This window comes from Spea bombifrons, chromosome 4 (assembly GCF_027358695.1).
Source record: "Spea bombifrons isolate aSpeBom1 chromosome 4, aSpeBom1.2.pri, whole genome shotgun sequence".
Classification (NCBI taxonomy): domain Eukaryota; kingdom Metazoa; phylum Chordata; class Amphibia; order Anura; family Pelobatidae; genus Spea; species Spea bombifrons.
Genome location: NC_071090.1, coordinates 31,983,146 through 32,001,316, shown reverse-complemented (window position 1 = coordinate 32,001,316; position 18,171 = coordinate 31,983,146). Strand labels below are relative to the sequence as shown.

The 18,171-nt window shown below is 38.5% G+C and overlaps 1 protein-coding gene across 9 annotated transcripts in view; it reads right to left on the bottom strand.

The window, feature by feature from the left end:
• Nucleotides 1-5,504: 5,504 nt before the first annotated feature.
• ABLIM3 (actin binding LIM protein family member 3) overlaps nt 5,505-18,171 on the bottom strand; it is an 84,607-nt gene continuing 71,940 nt past the window's right edge. For 2 of the 9 annotated variants that reach the window (XM_053462141.1, XM_053462142.1), the window contains exons 10-21: nt 17,889-18,044; nt 17,285-17,414; nt 16,549-16,647; nt 15,529-15,579; nt 13,635-13,748; nt 13,071-13,135; nt 12,080-12,221; nt 11,297-11,323; nt 10,288-10,346; nt 9,323-9,391; nt 7,199-7,279; nt 5,505-6,401 (exon numbers count right to left, since the gene is read on the bottom strand). In XM_053462141.1, coding sequence (XP_053318116.1) covers nt 6,288-6,401; nt 7,199-7,279; nt 9,323-9,391; nt 10,288-10,346; nt 11,297-11,323; nt 12,080-12,221; nt 13,071-13,135; nt 13,635-13,748; nt 15,529-15,579; nt 16,549-16,647; nt 17,285-17,414; nt 17,889-18,044 — 1,107 coding nt within the window. In that variant the 3' untranslated portion in view covers nt 5,505-6,287. Of the gene's footprint in view, nt 6,402-7,198; nt 7,280-8,264; nt 8,668-9,322; nt 9,392-10,287; nt 10,347-11,296; nt 11,324-12,079; nt 12,222-13,070; nt 13,136-13,634; nt 13,764-15,528; nt 15,580-16,548; nt 16,648-17,284; nt 17,415-17,888; nt 18,045-18,171 lie in introns of those variants that run through there. The other 7 variants (XM_053462143.1, XM_053462144.1, XM_053462147.1 and 4 more) reach the window with 7 other exon arrangements.

Sequence of the window (18,171 nt, the reverse complement as noted above, 5' to 3'; positions counted from 1 at the left end):
CTTAAAATGTTTATTTTGTTCGGATGCAGTAGATGGGAGTTATTCTGCTTTACCGATGAATGCAAAGTTGTTTTAAGGTGACAGGCCAACTTCAAATAGAGCTGACCCAGCTTGTGTAAGGAGAGCTGATTATTCCCCTAAAAGCCTCTGGCAGAAAGCATGTTCATCGCTGATCTACAGGAAGCTTCTCTGGAATCTGGGTTATAAAGAAGTGCTGTAGGCTCCAAATAAACATGCTTTATTTCTGTTCTTTTGTTCACGTTGATATACTTAAAGGGCAGATGAAAAGCCTTGGCTTATTAATCATATCATCTATCGTAATTTTACTTAGTATAGAGTGGAAGCAGATTCCATGGCAATATTACAATAGGGCAACAGAAAAAATGACAATAACATTGAGTAGGGTTAAGAAACGTGGAATGTGACGGCAGATAAGAACCATCCAGCCCATCTAGTCTGCCCAACTTTCCTGCCGTGAAGACTCGGACCTTAATCAGTCCTTCCTCCTGTTTTAGATTCAGGATAGCGTTATGCCTAATTCATACATGTCTCTATTCACTTATTCTGTGTCTGTAGTTCTGATAATGCTCTGGCTAAATAAATGTAAAATCTGAAAAGAAATGTTGGTTTCAGGTATATTGTCGCCGATAGTCACCTTTAAAGGTCCACTAAATCATTGGGATTCATCTCGCATGTGGCCATAAGTGTGGTTCTACCTCTGACAGCTAAAATGTTTGGTTTAGTAGGGAGAATGTAGAGAGAAAGAAAGAAAAAAGAGAAAATAGAAGTGTTGAGAAAGGAAGGATAGGGGAGAGTGATAAGAAAGAGGGAATAAAGGAGCGAGTAGAGAAATGATAAGAGAGAAATGGAGGAGGAGGAGAGCCAAACCCCTAAAAAAACAGAAGATGAAAATGATGGAGAACATAGGGTAGAGAGAGTAGGGAAAAAAAGCAAAGAGAGGAGAGACACAAGATAAAAAGAGATAAGAGAGATAAGAGAGAAAGGAGAGAGACCCCCCACCATTAATCTATATGTTTTAAAGGAAAGCCTGTTCATAGTTATAGCGCTCCAGTGTCATTCAGACCCCTTCTTTCTATTGACTCTGCAGACAGGACTGTGGGTGCGCAATCTACAAACCTCTAACACATACACACCATAACTCAAAATACTTCCAGCGCATCAGCCTGAGCGCACCATTTTTCTGATGTAAAGACTAAAACCTAAATCAGTCTGTGGTCTCAGATTTTGGACTGCCTATTCCATTGCTGGGAGGCTGTTCCGCTTATCTACCACTCTCTCACTAAAACCTCCTTACATTACTGTCCAGGTAAAACAAGGCTTTTCCTATGAGATTTTCTGGAGCAGAAAGTTGTGATTTTTTTTGTCCAGCTTCTTCTGAGACACTTAATGGGTTAATAGCAGGAGATATGTAAAAAAAGGAAAGCAGCAAGAGAAGAATGTACAAGTAAAGGGTGGGGGTGCTGAATATGTTGGTGAAGGAAGCTGTCCTGTGATCATGCCTGCTTAAAAACTACTCAGACTAATCACACTGGATGGTTGTATTTCCCCTGAAGTTTATAATGGGAACTTTGTTCCCCCGCAGACAGAGGAATCCATATATTTCAGGGGGTCAGCCTACTGTGCTATAAACTTTTCGCAGCCAGTCAGCAACAGCTGTACATAGAAACAAGTGTTTGGAAACCCAGGAACTGTGATGATCAGTTGGCTCCAAACTGTTGAAGACCTCAAGTGGTGGCAACGTTTCCACTTAAAACTTCTACATTCCTTAACTATCTTACGTGAATAGATAGGATCTACATTTACTGAAATGGTAGGCATGGTGGGTCTACCCAAGCCTTCCCAACTCAGCCACCATCCTTACTGATGAGTAATATTGGCTTGTTGGGGAGATCATGGGAACCTGTGGGCACCCTCAGGGTAAACACTGCTTACGTGATTGTATGCATGAATATTCAGTATTATTGTTGTATTTTTGTTTTAAGCTATTTCGTACTTTTTGAAATTTGCACCGCAACACTTTGAAGGCAATTTTGATGCCCGAAAGAGAAAAACCCGTGTCACATTTAAATAAAAAAATAAGCTGCAAGAGGTGACAAAACGGGAAACTTTCATTAAAACAGTGTCACGAAGACGATTACGGGAAATCTGATTATGATTATGTAAAATGATAAAATAAAGCAATGGAAAAGAAAATATTTTTAGACTACGCGGGGTTCCATCTTTAGCGACCTGCTCGTTTTTTTCCATCCTATGTTGTGATCACACAGATAACCCTGTGGTGTTTTGCGGTGAATATTTTTGATATTTTGGAAGAAGCCAGCATCTACCCACAGCAGGACGTAAGTAAATGACATCAGACTGTGTTGTGCTGAAATATAATAATTCTTTCAAACACTACTCTTTCATAATCTCAGTTGGGGGTATTTTATTCTGTGTTTCTTTTGGATCATTTTTTTTTTCTAAAAGCACATCTGTCAAAAATATATGACGTAAGTGGTACAAAATGATATGCACCATTTTATACACATGATTGACAATCATTGGGTCTCGACTGTTTACTAGACGATTCTTATAATCCTCAGCCAGCCATTGGAGTATTAGGTTACATTTACTAATATGTGAACGGATGTGGAGTGGAAAGTAAGGACTAACTGAACCTATGGATTCGATATACCACCATTTAATATATGCATTTATGAGCTAATATATAAAAAGGAGACATAACAATATCGACGCTATATAGAAGACTGAAGTTTTTTTTTATCACTCCTAAACTTACTAACTTCTAAAATCTTATTGATAAATTAAATAAGTCGAAAACTGAACTGGTCATCTTTTTACTTTGCAGAGCTCTATGATGAGTCCAGTCACCAAGTTTCTTCCAATGTGAACAAAAAACCCGGTGAATTCAAAGATGTTGGTCTAATGGGGAATGGCGACACCAATCCATGTGGCTTTTTACACCTTATGAACCAATATGGCTAATGAACACTGTAGAGACCACGCTTTCCTCATGGCAGCCTCATGGATGAGCGGTGTAGGCCACACAATCTAATTGTGCACCAAAGTCAGTAGCTACTCTGTGTAAACTCAGAGTCACTGGGTGAGTTTATATCCACATTGATAGTAGCACCGTAGAGACGTTGTGCATTATGTATTTTTAGAGCCCATACTTATTTTTCACCAAGTTTATTCAAGATGTTGCCATTTGTTCAGCAGCTAAAACCCCCAGCTTTATGAATAGATTGAAGCGATTCAGTACAGCTGGTCCACACACACTAAAACATAAGAAATATATGAGGAGACATCTTGAGAGAGGCAACTGTTTTAATATTTGACATGTCTGGATTTCAAACCCAAGGCAAACAAAGATAAGAAAGGTTTCAGAGAGAATAAACATTACATATTGGCATATCTGTAAGGGTTTATATATTTGCTATGGCCAGTAGCACCACCATTTCACTGCACCTAAAGCGTTTCTCTAGGCCCTTGATACTTTTCGGGTGGCCTGTGTGTTCCATGGGATGAAGTCATTGCCAGATGGCTAGAGATCTCAGCTCTATGATGCTGGGTTGGCAAGCTTTGTGGAAGTAATAGCCAATGATTACTTGATATTTACTCTAGGATCTTTCCTCGAAACGCCATCAAGATGCTAGTTCATTCCTCCCATAAGTAGCTTCCATGAAATACACAAATTTCTTATGCTGACATGCCCAACTAGGTTATAGGAAACAATAAGCAAAGGCCCAGAGGTCTATACACCCACTTACGACATCATACGTATGCGTACATATACATATGACATCATACACATCATCCACATATGACATCACACACAACCAAAAAATGCAAAGACAGGCCTTGATTGCATCTTGGTAAGTCTGTCTTTGTATGCTGAAACTATTGTGTGGAGTGTCAAATATGGTTCTCAAATAATTCCGGCAGAACTGTAGGATTTGTCCGTTTAGCAGGTAATGAAGGCATTAACAATAGGCAATCTGATATCCTGAAACCATATTTATCATATGTCTGCACCGTTACAGACTGGACCTAAGCACTTGTGGCGCAAGACCTCCGAGGCCATTAACTTTGAATATGTAGACATTGTCACAGGTAAATACATATAACTTTGGCTGAACAGAACCCTACTGAGCAGAGTGGTTGAAGCAAGAATAAAAGATTTAAATGTACTCTTCTGTGTGGTGAATTGTTGAAATGCCCATTACTAGAGTAGCATGTAGTTAAACAGAGGCACTCAATTGTGAGAGAGTAAGAAGATTAAGTCAATAAAGTCATAAGTGGCTGTTATCGATTGGAAATTCCAAGAAGGCCTCAACCTCAACTGTGTGCGTGATTCTGATGTTTGGTGGGCCACTAGATGGCTCTAGAGCTTCACGCTGAAAGGATGCTTGTCTTCTTCTTTTTACTGTATAATCACATTTGAAGTGGGGAACTGAAACTCAGTTTACTAAAAGTATTTGCCACGACGTTCCCTTGATATTTTTTCAGAATGAGGTAAATCTAAACAAATCCATTTGTGATACTTCAGCTGACATCCTCTTGGACTCACCCTGTCACGGTTATTACATTTTATTCAGAGTGTAGAAAGTTTCACTTACTAAATAGCTATGTAGAAAAACAGAACCAGAATGATAAAATCTTCTACTTTTTTTCTAGAGGTATGTTCCAGGTAATATAAGATTAGAAAAAATACTGCACCAATTTAAATCACAGTTATTAAGAGAAGTACAGTCTCTAACACATCATTATAGAAAGTCTCAAGAGTGTCGTAAAATGATACATAAGAACAAATGTTCTTTCTATATATTAGTTACAGGCAGACATTTTTGTTGTATAGAATGGCCAACAATAACCTCTAATGTAGACATTCATTCTTACATTTTAGCACTGGATTGATGTGTATGAACTAAGGTAAAATTCATTCAGAAAATAAGAACTGGAGCGCCATGAGCTGAGCTGGAGTCTAGCCAGATCCTGGGCTTGTTTTTATGAGCCCGCAGGACTCACCTACAATTTAAGGAACTATAAGGAAAGCTAAAAACATTATGAGACAAGGTGTTTCAACCGGCTCATCTTCGGCCCCCGTTCCAACACTTTTGATAACTAGGGACGACTTAGGCTGAACCAGCCATTTTTCTTAAGACAAAGCTCACATGCCTAGCTTTGCTTGATAGTCTTATTGAAACCTCCATGCTTTGGGTGGTTCTTATGTGCCCCATGTTTTACTACCGATTAGTCAGAGGAGCTTGAAATTGCTCTTAAAGTATTAAGCATTTCCAAAAGCATCACTGAGCTGCCCCAGTATTTGAGTCTTCACTGATTTTTTGGGGCGTCTTCCAGGAAATGGTGGTGTCTGAGGAGCCCTCAATGTGGGAAAGCTGTAATGATTTTTTTCACCAAAGGTGGTCAAAAGAGGTTACTAAATAATCCAACAATAAAATTTGTGTGATTTTTTGTTGTAGGGATCTTAATATCTGATTTCTTTACATAAATAAGAGAGCACGAAAAAACAAACGGCGTGGTCCCACCATGCTCCGGACACAGGTCCCTCAGCCCGTCCGTACAATCGTAAACAGCAACTACATAAGAAATAATAGCCAGCGACCTACGATGAAGTCCTGTTAGTATGAATGAAACCCATCAGGTGTTTTGAGGTGTCTTTTGCTGGCCTGTTATTCACAGTGCCATGTTGTTTGGAGAAATAAAAACTATATTTAAACTTGAAGACCTTTGCCTCTGTCTCCTGTGTAAAAAGGACACACACTATCCGGGTATTGCTTCTTATGTTGTTGCTGATTTCTATACAACAATATTACTTAACTGGGGTGTAGCAGAGCTCAATAGTCCAATCCTGTGCCACTGACTATGTGGTTAAGTAAAAGTAAATGTAAAACATGACACAGCTAACAGGCTTTAGTGAAATTAAACTGTCTGAAACAGTGGTGCATAAAAAACAGCATTAAAAATATAAATGAGAGTTCAAAATATCTCTCGATACAGATTATAACCTTCTCAGCCGTTAGAGGAGACTGCAACGCATTGCATAGATATAGGTTGATGTCCCCTCCACGTCTCAAAGGGTTAAAGCAAACATCTCTGCCTATAGTGAGACGGGCCTATAATACAATATACATGTCATTTGTAGTAGTTATACAGAAGTTCTTTATATATATATATATATATATAGAAGTATAAATATATTTATAGAGGTGTACATTTGCTGTTGAGGCACATGGTGCATTGAGTTAGAATAGCCTGGCCTGTTTTTTCAGCTCGTTCCGTTTCCACAGTGCCAGGCGGTCAAACTCTGATATGGTCATTCCGAAGACCTGATAAAACTCTTCAGCCGATAAATGTCTCTGTAAAGAGAATAAGAAGCGGGGGGGCTCGTAAAAGTGTCACGTGCCGACTGCACTGTGTTTGAAGACTTAGGAACACACGGCGTAAACAAGAATTCTTAGCTCATTTACGACAAAAGATGCTCTAAAAAATATATGTATGTTTAGAGGCTGCTCCGTAATAATTATTTCTATCTTCAGATAAACCCTGGTGGCAGTGATATAAATCACAATCCCATAATATCATAAGGTAAGTCATTTTAACAAAACTTAAACTTAAACACATTTAATATTGTACTGGCACCCTATAAAAATATGTACCTCTGGAGATCTATGCAAAAAAAAAAATTATATATATATATAATAATTAAAATTATATATCTATAATAACACTACGCTCTGTTAGTGCAACCATTTTTTCCAGGCACCCACTTATGCACCCTATATATTGCACGGAACTGCTTTTCAGCAGCATATAAAATGTACGCAAGTCCTGGAATACATGGCCAACATGGTTACCCAAAATCACAGCAAGCAGTATTTAAAACCCACCTGTCATCAGTTTTCATTTCAAAGATATTTTAAAAATATTATAATAAACCCATTTATTTGCTGAAGCTAACAAAGGGAAATAATAATTTTAATTAAGAGAATGCCTGAAATGCACAAGAAGCTTAAATTTTTTTATCTTGCCTTTAAAACAATCTTTTTGAAGTACCATAATATGCGGAAAGTTTGCTGTGACCAGTGTTCTATAATATCCGCACACATTTTTCATGGCACATTAAGATAATAACCCTCTTAATTGCATTACTTACTTCCAGGCGTGTTCTGTCGACATCTTTAGGCAGTCTGTTCCTCCCTCTAGTGGTCACCATTAGTAATTCATACGGATAAATCTGTAATAAGAAAAATCATTTTTTCCGATGCGTTCGTTCGTACGCTAGTTCACCTAATAAAAGAACCTCCAACCTTTCATTTAATGAGCGCTACTTATAATTAATAAATAGTTACTATAAAAATGTATAGGAAAATGTGGGATTTCAGGGATTATGCTTATTTTACAGTAGACGAACCCTGAGGAAGAGTGTTTTTTGGGCAGCTGCGGTCTTTTTTGGGAAGTATTATTTATTGTATATTTATTTATTCCACTTTATTTCACTTTATCACAGTAGCACGTGATTTTAGGTTTATTCACGGTGTCATATTTATTTTACAGTAGGTAAGATATAGATCCAACCCTCTTCTTCCAGACATGGAGCGTGACAGTCATCAAGGCCAGCTCAGAGATTGCCCGATATCTGCCAGCAGTCTTACAATTCATCAAAAATGAATATGAAAAATGATAATTTTTGGATAATATTTTGGTGCTCCAAGACCTCCAAGAATAATACAGCGGAATGAATCTATCATGCGTTAACTTTAGGAAATGCCCTGTTTTATCAATGCGCCATCCGATTTCTAAAGCAGAGATGGCGATCGGCGCAGGGTTTATGTTCTGTGTACATCCAAGGATTATTGATCAGCATATGCCTCAGACTTAACAACCAACCCCAATTGCCCTATTGATCCAAATTTACGCACACTGGACTGGATTTAATAACCGGAGATACATTTAACACGTAACGGAATACGGAATTTGTTATTGAAATTGATTTTAGCTTTTTTTAATTGAGTACTATATCATTTAATAATACTGGAAAAAATGTCATTGTGGGGCATTACTCCCATAATCTCACTGATGCTGGCCGTTCATGGGCATAAGCAGAGGTAAATGTTGTAATGAAAAGAAGGGTTAATTCAAGGGGCCTGTTGTTACCGCTTCAGCTGTGGATGGCTGGGCATCCTGGGATTTGTGACTGAAAAGAATAATAGTCATTCTACATTGTACAAAGGTCAAGCAGCGTTTTGTATAGAGGACACAAACGGCATCCAGCTGATGTTCAAAGACAAATACAGACTAATATATCGTTACTTCTGATATCTGTTATATGGGATTCACTCCACTGTAATGACAGAATTTGAGGATTCATCAAGATCGCCGCGCAGAATCTAGATGCAGAGCAGCCCACCATGCTTTTCAAGGTGGGTGGCTAGAAGCAGCATTGATTTCCGTTTCAGGATATTAGGAAGGTCCTTGGAACCACGGTTGAATAGACACAGGGAAACAAAATCATTGTAAGAAAACAAAAGAGGCAATTTCATCTGGTGGTGGGTAACGGTTCATTGCCATGGCAACTGGTCTCTCTAATTCCTGCAGGAATTCTGGATCTTCTTACCTTGTACTCTGTAGAACAGGAGAGAATGAGACAAGGGGCATAGTGAGATGGGAGGTGAAACAAGTATGGGTAATGGTGTGCAGTCATATGGAGAAGCAGATACATATCAAACGTACTGGCGAGCAGAAAAAAAACTTAGAACACACACAAAGGTTAAGCAAGAAGAGCAATTAACAGCATTTAACCCAATACATTACTCAGCCTGGAAATGTAAAGTGCCATTTGTGCTCCTGTTCTGGGTCACATATTGTCTGGCTAAGGATGATCTCAGTTCTACACGAAGTCTCAGATTGACAATGTCTTACTATTTACTGTATTGCTCACAAGTCCAGATGTCCTTTTCACAGAGAATAGTCCAGGAAACACATCTGGACTATATCTAACCTATGGTCGTTTTGTGTTGATGATAACAGTGATTATAGAGTTACTTTAACAAATAGTACTAACAAATAGTTTTATCCCAGTGTAGTGTTTATCATCTCCATCAGGGCATATCTGAATATACCCTGCTTGTGTTAAATCTACTTATTAATATGTTTTCTTGTGCCTTGTAAATTGTAATAGCTGTCACTTGGGTTTCTAATATATGCTGAAACACCAGTTGCCATATGGACAGACCCAAGGTGTCTTTGTCTAACTAGTGACCAGAACGTAGTTAGCGACTATCTTACCTCGCATGCCCCAGTTCACCGCATTGGCACTGTCATAGTGGAAGAGCTCTGTGCTCGGCGGCTGCAAGAAACACGAACAGTTGTTTATACATAGTTCAATATGCTAGAACTCCATCTCTATCCTAATCCACACCATGCTCTGAGTGTAATGTTAAGAATAACAATAATGTGCCATTGTATTTTATAGATTATATTATATATATATTGTATTACCTATATTATATATATATATATATTATATATTGTATCACCTAATCATGAATTGTGATAATATATTTATTACCAGAAAGAACTCTCATGGTACTCTATGAAATACACTCATCTGCTTAGAAATGAGTCCCCATGCAAAAACATTAGCACCAGCAAAACAAGAAATCTGGTTGACTATATGAATACGTTTGGGCCTTGACACTGGCATTATCTGTGTAATCCCTGGCTTAAGCCTCTTTGTTCCCCACACTTTAACTCTAGCAACAGAGAGCGCAAGGATGACATCACATCCTCCTTCAGAATTCCATCAGCGCTACAGATGTGATGACATCAGAGAAAATATATTTTTATCTTCTCGTTTAGTAACGGAGAGATGATCATACCCTTTATTATCCTACACAGCTGGCACGTAATCGTTGCTAGATGGAATGGCAGCAATTTTGCATTTACATATGACAGTTTTATCTGGGAATAAAGCATCCCTTCCTCTAGCAAATAAAACATTTTACAGCCAGCCGAAACCATGCTTCAGTAACTCTCAATTATACTTAAATATTTCGCATTTCCTGGGGATTATAAAATCAGAGTTGTAACCAAATACCTTTAGGGTTTGGAGTTTTACAGAAACAAACTTTGACATAATACCTTTCCTACTGGCATACAGTTTTAATAGCAATCTGCCTACTGGTATACGGCTTATAGCTTTCAGAATTGTTGGAATCAAATAGTCTACGTCAATACCCGTACCCTGTGCAGTCCATTTCTTCTGTACACCGGGAGAGAGGCTGATTTGTTGATTAAGGGATCTGCAAATAGATATAACAAAATGCTTTGAAGAACATACCTCACACAAAGTGACAATAAGAAACCCATATAAAGGCCTAATTGCCTATTAGACATCAGAATGTACCACCCACAATTCCTAGGTCTGGGTCAGCCTGATATGTAGATGGAGCTTCTTCTTTGTAAAAGTTAGAGTTAGATTTGAGATCCTCCCAAGGGGGAACGCAATATGAAGTGAAGGCTATGAAGCGGCTGCCAGTTCTTGATGAGTATCTCATCTTCTTTTCGTATGATATTTCACCCTTCTGGGATCTTTTGGGGTTCATCCCAAGTGTAAAGGTCAGTCCAGACTTGGTGACTAAAGGGGTACCAACTGTAGCCCACTGGTGAGGCCAATGCAGACTGAACGGTATGTCTGGGGTTGTTGGTTCCCTCATACAGAGGAAACTTGCCTCTCATTTTGTTCTGGATTGCACTTTTGGGCAGGAATTTGAATTGCTCCAAAGTGGGCATGCTCTGTAGGACAGGCTATGAAGCGGCTGTCTGTTCTTCGTGAGCATCTCATCCTCTTTTTATATGGCAAGAAATACACAAAGTCAAATTGTGAGCTCCTGAAGAAGCCTTTTTCTACCTGGCTATGGCCAAGGTTTTTTTTAGAAAAATCCAGGCACATTTCTATGCAGTTATATAAGTAACTTTGGGACAGAATGTGAATATGATGTAAATTTGTGCCACAATCCACACATATTTCTCAACCTAAGTGGATCAGTGTGAAACTGTGCTTAAATAATAATTTTGTCTCATATTGTATACCACAATATTTAAGGTTGATATTTAATAGAAAATATACGTAGATATTTTATGGCATTTAGACTATGCAAAAATATCAGAGTATATACAACCTATCGAAATACAAATATGTAGAAACACACACAAAAGTTGTACAGTTGTATAAGCGGGCATGTTAACTCACCACTGTCAGCCAGATAGCGTTTCGGAGCTGTAAGAAAACAGTTATATTTATTGTACCAATGTTATCCAACACGGAGCATGTTTAGCATCAGTACTCCGATTAATTAAATAGCATGCTCACAGTGGCATCCCGGGGTAGCAGCTATAAATGCAACATCAACATGGTCTAATGGAGCATCTAATACTTGCAGTTTTAATTTCTCATTGCAGTTTATGGCCACCGGGCCACAACGACCATAACAATTCACGGATATAACAATTTAATTTGTTCTCAATTAACCAGAATCTTAGGGGTGTATTGACCTGTAAACATGGCCTGTTAGAGATCCTTTTAAGTTGATTTGTACATGGCTGCCCCCAATTATATTAGTTAATTATACACGAGGACAAGCGCTTCATGCCAAACGTAGAGTACATGATCAAAGTTTGTTTTGGAATGGAATCTGCACACTGTATGTTCTAATGCCTTACATATAAGGCTCCAGATTGAAGCAACACCTTGGCTGGGCCAGCAACTGGGCTCTTATACATATAAGAAGTCTGATGTTTAAAGATGATCATGCAAGACATCTGGCTCGGTGAGAGTCAATGATGGTTCTTGAGATGCGGGGCATGTTCCATGCTGATATGATAGATCCTGAGGCACACATTTTCCTGACAAGTCATGAAGGTTTTTAGGGTTTAACACAGGCTAGAGATGCATAAAGCTACCCTGAAGACAAGACTGAATAAAGTTTGAGTTTGTTACAGAGGAAATTAAGCCACAAGGCTCCCGGAAACTTACATCCATTGAGAGAGCCCTCATATCCAGCCGTGTGGAGAGCTTCCTTACTGCCCGCAGAGCTGCGAGGTGGTGTCCAGGGATCAGCGTATGAGCGGGCCTTCATTTCTTCTTTCAAGATCATTCGGCCAATCCCTCCCTGGAGCTAGACATAGAAATGTAGTGAGATGTATAAAGGTTTTGAAATCAGACTCTCACTTTCACAGCTTTTTACTGCCTTGTTTAGTATCCTATGCAACTTCATAAACAAAGAATGCATATTCATGTACTCTGTGAGTATTTTAATATGCATTCATTAAACATGTTTAACTTAGCATTAGCAGAAGCTGCAGTAGCAGTGGTCCTATTCTCCCACCAAAATGTCAAGAGCTTTCTGAGCATGAGTATGGGAGGGTCTCATAAGACCCCCCAAACAACTGCTAGGCAAGTGCTGGAGCTGACAGGGGGTGAGTAGATCTCATGGACGCAGAGAGCAGGAGATGTGTTTAGCGGCTGGGGGGATGAGGCAAATGGGGAGAATCCCCCAATGCATTTGCAAGAGGGAAAGCACAGCTATCATGCATTCAAGTGGAAATGATGGCTGGAGTATCCCTTTAAAGTTACGCTATATGGATATGTTACATTATGTTACATTATGGGATATGTCATTCCAAGGTTCTATTTTAATTTGTTTTGTATTAAATCTACATCCTTGCAGCCCAACACCTCTTTGATGATGCTCTGCCACCACTAAAGAAGATGGGTGAACAAGAGAGCATCATGGAAACGTCATTTCTGTAAAAACTGGAGAGCTGACATTCGGATTCTTCTTGGCTACTTCCAAATATATACTTCAAGCATAACCCATTTTAATTTTGATCGTTGTCCTTCAAAACTGACAAGACTATTTTAACCACTAGATGTCATAAAAATAATAATCAATTAGCAAAAGGCTGTGTACATTAAAAAGCTCAAATCTATAGCAAGTTTCATTTCCTTTTGACAGTAAGGATACCTTATGCATGGTCCGGTCAAACCCATCTTCCTCTCCTCCAGATGAGAATCTCCGTGCTCGTGGTACTGCACAAGGAATGAGAGCAAGTCAGTGAAGACGATTATATTATTATTTCTTGTTTTATATAGCACCATCATATTCCACAGCGCTGCACAATGGGTAGAGAGGACAATTCAAGTAGTATATAATATAACAATTTGACTTACAGCAACAACAGGTGAGGAGGACCCTGCTAAAACGAGTTTACAATCTAGATGTAAACTATAAAATGGTAACATAAGGAGACTGATGGAGTCACAGTATGTTGTTTCTTCAAGTACTACTAGTCAAATAATGGTTTATTGTGTATCCTGGTGGAAATGGCTAGATACGGTATTGATGGACACAGAAATAAAGTGTAAGATTTATTTTCTCTATGTTGGTTATTTGAAAGGTCTACATTCTACTGTCTACCTCACTACGAATAAGGTTGGGCTTGAGTGGTCATTCTGACCTCTCATGATTGCCATCTAACTATGATAGCCAATAAATTGCGATCAACTCATATTCAGGAAAAACCAATACCTTTGGGCGAATACATCCAGTACTCTGATTCAGGCTGATAATAGGGGTCAGGGTTGTAAGCTGGAAAATATTTAGAGGACTGTACAAGATCTTCACTTGTTTTACTTTTGGTTGCTTCAAAAGGATCATCTGAAATCACAGGTAGGATGACTAATTATACAGAAGAACATGAATCTGGTTATTACTTTTACAATTTGCAATGTATTGTATTATGGTTATGTTTGGTTTATACAATTTGCTTTGACCATTTCTAGTATATTTACATTATAAAGTTTAGTAAAGGGGGTCTAATAAAGATGAAGTCCTCGTTAAGCTTATAAAAATCATCTGGTCTCACAGAGCTCTACAAATGAAACCCTTCTATTCATTGTTGGTGTGAACTATTGCATGACGGTGTGTACAAGCATTATATATATATATATATATATATATATATATATATATATTACAATTGTTATACCATTAAGCGCATAGATATGTATGTATATATGGATATATAGTATATATAGCATACATATGCATCTGGAAAGAAAGAGTTTGTGAATAATGGTCAGCTAACAACATTGCACTATGCACTGAAAATGTATGGCATTTTATAAATGAATGATGACCCTATTAATAATAAAACATACATGTACATTTCACGCATGCTGAGGAAGTGTTTTTTTTTTTTTTGCCAGAGTCATCATTATTGGTAAGTAAGGCGCTGCAAGAGATTTCTGCTTCCTCTAAACAAAAGAAGTGAAGCTCTTACTTACACCACGGCACAAAGCCGGCCGGCAGACGCAGGGAGGAGAACGGAGAGAAGGGAGAGAAGAGACACGGTGACAGCCTTTAGTTCTCATCGTGAAAGTCCACGGTCATGCGGTTTTCATGTAAGGTTCTAAGCCCATTTACTCTAGTTTGTGACAACGCTGCCCGTGCCACACAGGCAATGCCCTCTCACAAAGCTATACAAAGCAAATAACACTAAAAACAAAAAAATGCTATGGGCTTCTAACTTGTAAGTTGTAGTTTGCCGTTCAGGCACAAACAGTAAATAACATGTGCTGTGTTTTTGCCTATGTATTTAGGTAACATCTGACAAATTACATTACCTATAAAGATGTGAAGCTCTCAACACTGCATTGAAAAAACACCCAAGATATCTAACAAGGCTAGTCTTGCATTTTGAAAAGCTTTATTTTGTGAATAATAGGTCTTTTTTTAACTAATAATTGAACTTTTTGTTGCTATACGAAACATTTTATTCTTGTTTAATAAGCCATTTTATGCCGCCCTTATAATTCTTCAGTTTTTATTCACTCTACCAAATGGAGTATAGGGAGACTTGTCGTTGATGCTTCAAAATGTCTCTAGGGTTTTGTGCACTTAATTTAATTAGATTAATGGTAATTTAAAAGAACAAAAAAGAATTCAGATCTAGAAAAACCCTGGGTAAGAACAGTTTTAGTTTCCCTGCGGCTTAGAACTACTTAGTAATCAGGGCCTACCGTACTTATAAATAAAAGGACCAGACATACCCGGATGCATGCGCCATATAGAACAATGCATTACCAAGCTTTCTTTAAACATTTATACAACACGTAAACACATGGCCATCAGTAAGCTCCAAATCATCAGCTTCATGAGCAAGACCAATGTTAGAATGACAATTAATTCTGATTTATTATTATTATTTCAATCAAGTTGAAATTGTATGGCAAATGTAAAGCATGCATTGTATTGTATAAACATCCAATGTTAGCGCATGATGTTATAGCGCACATGCAGCCAACAGACATATTGTGCAGTGCGTGGGGTGACCTGTTTGGTACTCAGCACATAAATTACAAGGGAATATATCACACACAACACAGTCAGTCGCAATCATGCAACAGGGTTCGGACAGTACCATGCCGTTTGTAGATGGGAGGTTTCCGGTAAATATTGCTCTCTGCGGCAGCTGTGAAGATAAAGGAAAAGGAGGACAGGAAAGAGGGAAGGAGGAGGAAAAGTGAAAGAGGGAGTGCATAGGAGAGAAAAAAAATATATCACCAAAGACAGAGGAAAGAAAGGTGAAAAGAAGAGACAGGACAGGTTATAATGAAATGAAAATCATAATATGACAAACGGCAAGTCATTGAGGGATTCACAAGGATAGGAGAACCTCTTGTGGTCCAGCTACTGTGGAATGTCCTCCATATGTTCCTTAATACATCCTATTGCTAAGGATCATGGGGGATGTAGTCCACAGCATTTGGAGAGTTAGAAGTTATCTATTCTTGGTGAGGAAGACAGGAAGGATCATTGTGGTAGGTCATTGTAGCTTGGGAAAGTGAGGAAGGAAGGGTGTGACTGTGAAGATAATAAAGTGAACGTGAAGGCATCTTGTTAAGTCTGGCATTTTTTAAAATTTTCTTAAAGTGAATCTTTTCAAGTGCTTCAGCGTGATTACCAGACAATAACCTGGGCTTCATTTTCAGTGCCGATCTTGGACTCATTAAAGAGTTTGTAGAAGGAGAAGGTATCCACACTTTGATAAACACTACTCTACTTAAAAACACATTTCCTTCTAAAACATGTCCCTATTTTTCACAATCTTTCACATATCCCAGATATCAAAGATTAGGCTACTCTCAAAATTGAGAAAGAACATAATATATATAAAAATATGGCCCTTTTCTATACGACTTTACTGCCTATTTCAGCGACAAAAATGGATTCAACCTCCTTTGGGGTGATTTAGAAGACCATTACTGTTTATTTTAGATATAATTGTTACCGCTGTCAACACTAAGTAAAAATGCACGCACTGAAAAAAGCTATCCTTATCTTTTAAAGTTGCACATGATGTGTGTTTTCACAAGAGCGTGAGTGCAGTACCATATGATTTGGTTCATGTCACGTATGTGATTGCCCACCTTCTGCCTACCTGGTATGTGGAAGTGACGAGGAGCTTGGTAAAGAGTCGGCGTGGAGCAACGTACATCTAACTGGCTATAATAAGGGGAGTTGCGTCCACTCTCTGAGCCTGAAAGAAGGTTTTGAAAGCACAGCACAAAGGATGAAAGCAAGAAGGAAAGGGGAAAGGACATCAGAAAAGATGGGAGGGGGGATGAAAAAATAGGAAGAAAGTAAAAGAGAAAGCATGAATACAAAATAGAAAAGAAGCCAAAAAGTTTTAAAAAGAAAGACAAAAAAAGAAAACAATGAGAGGGAATGGGGCACAATGTATTTATGAGACAGAGGTGATTAAAAAAGGGTTATATTGGGGAGGACCAATTGATATAGAGAAAAAAGAGAGACCAGCACAAGAGTAATGTTTTGAGGGACAGTTCTACATGGGAGTTCCATGGGATGGAATTGGGTGGCTCCATCTGAAGATAATAGGGGAGGTGAATATCTGCCCCCAATCTTATTAGTAACAATAAAGATTTGATTAATATTGTATCTAGTTATCTATATCATTGTGACAGTGTGATTACGGGCCATCTCAGCTGGTCACTAGCAGAGTTGCTGCCATGCTGGGGATATGTAATTCATGGATTTTAACAGTGGCAAAAGTCTACTGACATTATGGGGATATAGAATTTATGGATTTTATGAGTAGCAAATGTCCAACATTCAGTGACAATATGTTGGTAATGTAGCAGCAGAGTCCGGCGTACCTGACATGTAGTAATGTTGTGGGGAGCGAGGCATGGTGAGAGCTACATCACGATGGCCGTAGAGTGGAGAGTCTATGTAGCCTGGGCTTGATGACCTTCTCTGCCGTAAGTCCATCCCTTCATAAATATCCTACCGTAAATTTACATAGAAAAAGTGTTAACAATATAAAGTCTGCATAAAACATCCAGAAGCAAGCATCTAAAACAAGGTGACACCAAGTGGTGACAATCTACTCAAGCCTACAGTATTGATAATTAAATATATATATATAAAGTAGGTATAAGCCAAACACAGTTGAAACTTAAATTTCAAAGTGTATGTTTACTTTATATTTGATAACGTCAGATACAGGCGATGAAAGTGGGCACCTCAGTAATGAATCAGTGAACACACATGTAACAATATCCATTGTTGGTAACCACATTCATGCTTATGTTCCTTTCTTTTAATGTTCTTGTCAGTACCGAACCTCCATCAGCAAAGATGTATTTTTGTTTGGGGCTAATAACATGCACGGCTCAAACAAGGAACAGAGAATTACAGAGATTACTTTGGGTATGCTATAATTAAACACCAATAGGATATGTAGCGATGATGAGGTACCTCCCCATAGCTGTATCTCTCCAGCATCTCATCCGACGTGTATCTACCATACGGCTCATAAGAAATGAGGTCAGGGTGCTGTACTGCGTAGATTGCTTTAATCTTAGGGAGAGCTGCTAAGTCCTTGTAATTTAGAATTTCATTGTTTACCTTAGCCTGAGAGAGAAAAAAAGAAGGAAAATGACAGGGGGGGGGAAGCAGGCGAGAAAGCTCATATTTACTAGGTGTTGCTGTAGAGGATTATAGCACCTGTTGGCAGATGGTACTTAAATATCCATTCACT